Here is a 2,244-nt window from a genome sequence, read left to right on the forward strand (position 1 = left end):
TATATATATATATATTTGTATTAAAATTTTTGTTTTAATTCAAATGTGGCAGGTCACAGAATCGATAACATGATAGTTTAAAAAAATATATTGTATGCAAACATGAATAAGATTTTAGAGCAATGTCAGATAGCAAGTTTTTCTTCTAATAACAATAAAATTAAATTAAATCAAATAAAAAATGTAGTCTATTCCTCACACAAAGCAACTGTATAACTACAGAATACTCGGAAAACTCTTTCATTTCATGGAAACAAGCAGTGTGAACATTCTGCTGAATATCTTGATTTTATTTATTGATTATTTTTTAGTTGGGAGAACGTGAGTAAATAATGACATCATTTTCATTTTTAGGTGAAATACAGTGCATTTTCATTTTGTTGTTTCCAATAAAAGACATGAAAAGATCAAGGAACCATAAATAACTGTCACATCTATATTCTGCATTTGAAAAGACATATCATGCCTGGATATATGGGCTGTTGCTAGCCACCCTAAACCAAACAACAAAGACACACACACCACATAATTGAGAGCTTGAGGCAGTTTGAACCCTGCACTTAGATTTTCGTTTTATAGCATGGATAACTGCTATTCCCCAGAGAGACACACACATTGTTTCCATTAGCCCAGAGTATCCTTGACAGTACTGAAACCGTGCATGTATTTCAGATCAATCCAGACCGCAGTAAAATGTAGACCTCTCATGAAGGTCAAAGAGGTGACGAGTGGAGATTTTATAACCTAGACATGCACCGTCTGCTAAAATAGTTCATTAAACAGTGGATTTACAGTTGATGAGAGGGAGTTGTTTACCTTGTATCTGGGGTATGTAGGGCGCCAGTAATTTCCCTCTTTTCTTTTCATAGCCTTTCTGTGTGATGTCACCTACAGAGAGAGAAAGAGAAACAAAGGGATTGTGATGAATCATGTATTCTGTGTTTGAAAAGCTGGCATCACATTGCTCAGCGTCAGCCCATCAGCCTGGCACAGCAGGGCACAGAGAAAGTTCACCAGCCCGCTGGTGCGCTGAGCTCCGCACGGCCCGTAAACACCCAACTGCCGTTTAGTAACAGCAATGCACTGCAAACTGGCAGCACAAACACAAATATCACAGAGGCTTTCAATATGCACTCATACCTGAGCTTATAACCATCCTTTTACTAAAAAATATAATAATTTATCAAAACAACCCTGATGAAAAGACAATACTGCACTGAAATAACTACCATAAGGAGCCTAATCTAACCCTTTAAAGTTAGTGTTGTTCATAGAGCTAAATATAGCCGAGTTGATTCAGCAATATGAATTCATAGTTCATAATATCCGACAAAACACTGGTTTTATATATTTTTGCAGTGGCAGATTAAGGCTAATTAGTGTTAACTTAGCTGGTCAACCAACCAACATGGTCCTTTTGGTGACAGACAGTGAAACAAAAAGTCAGGACACATAAATATCATTACATCAAATAAAATAGATAACCAATGAACTACTGTTCAAAGGTTTGAAGTCAGAAATTTATATTTTTATTCAGCAAGGATGCATTAAATCGATCAAAAGTGACAGTAAAAGCTTTTACATTGTTACAAAAGAATTCTATTTCAAAGCACTTCTGTTTTTTGAACTTATATTAATCAAAGAATCATGACAAAATGCATCAGTTTCCGCAAAAATATGAAGCAGCACATAAATGGTAATACGAAATGTTTCTTGAGCAGCAAATCAGAATATAAGGATGATTTCTGAAAGATCATGTGGCACATAAGACTGGGGAAATTATGCTGAAAATTCCAATAAATTACATTTTAAAATACATTAAAAATGAAAACTAAGGGATTTCTTTATTATTTTAAATTGTAACAATATTACTGTTTTTACTGTATTTTGATCAAATAAATGGAGTCTTGTTGCGCATACAAAACATTAAAATGTTACCAAAACCAAACTTTCGAACAACATCATACTATTCAACAGAAGAGAATTAGGAAGCATGTACTAGTCTAAAACAAACCTTCAAACCTAAACACATTAATTTTAATGTACCGCGCTAGTCAGTTCTAGCAGATGTTTAATAAATCAGCTGAGAATTATTGCATTTTTACTCCAAACTTTATGAATAGTTATTAAAATATAATTTTACTGACACACTTGGAGCGATTTTCCTCCTGTTTATTCCACCAGCAGATATTGCTGACGGCAGCCTGGGCTCTGATACAAACAGGCCTAATTACAGGCTGTCTG

General features: G+C 34.4%; 1 protein-coding gene across 1 annotated transcript in view; it reads right to left on the reverse strand.

The window, feature by feature from the left end:
- LOC107670331 (disco-interacting protein 2 homolog A-like) overlaps positions 1 to 1,073 on the reverse strand; it is a 50,038-nt gene extending 48,965 nt beyond the window's left edge. Inside the window, exon 1 of the mRNA XM_016462906.1 lies at positions 817 to 1,073. Coding sequence (XP_016318392.1) covers positions 817 to 931 — 115 coding nt within the window. The 5' untranslated portion in view covers positions 932 to 1,073. The remainder of the gene's footprint in view (positions 1 to 816) is intronic.
- Positions 1,074 to 2,244: the final 1,171 nt, after the last annotated feature.

Source organism: Sinocyclocheilus anshuiensis, unplaced genomic scaffold (genome assembly GCF_001515605.1).
Source record: "Sinocyclocheilus anshuiensis isolate Anshui unplaced genomic scaffold, SAMN03320099.WGS_v1.1 scaffold732, whole genome shotgun sequence".
Lineage (NCBI taxonomy): Eukaryota > Metazoa > Chordata > Actinopteri > Cypriniformes > Cyprinidae > Sinocyclocheilus > Sinocyclocheilus anshuiensis.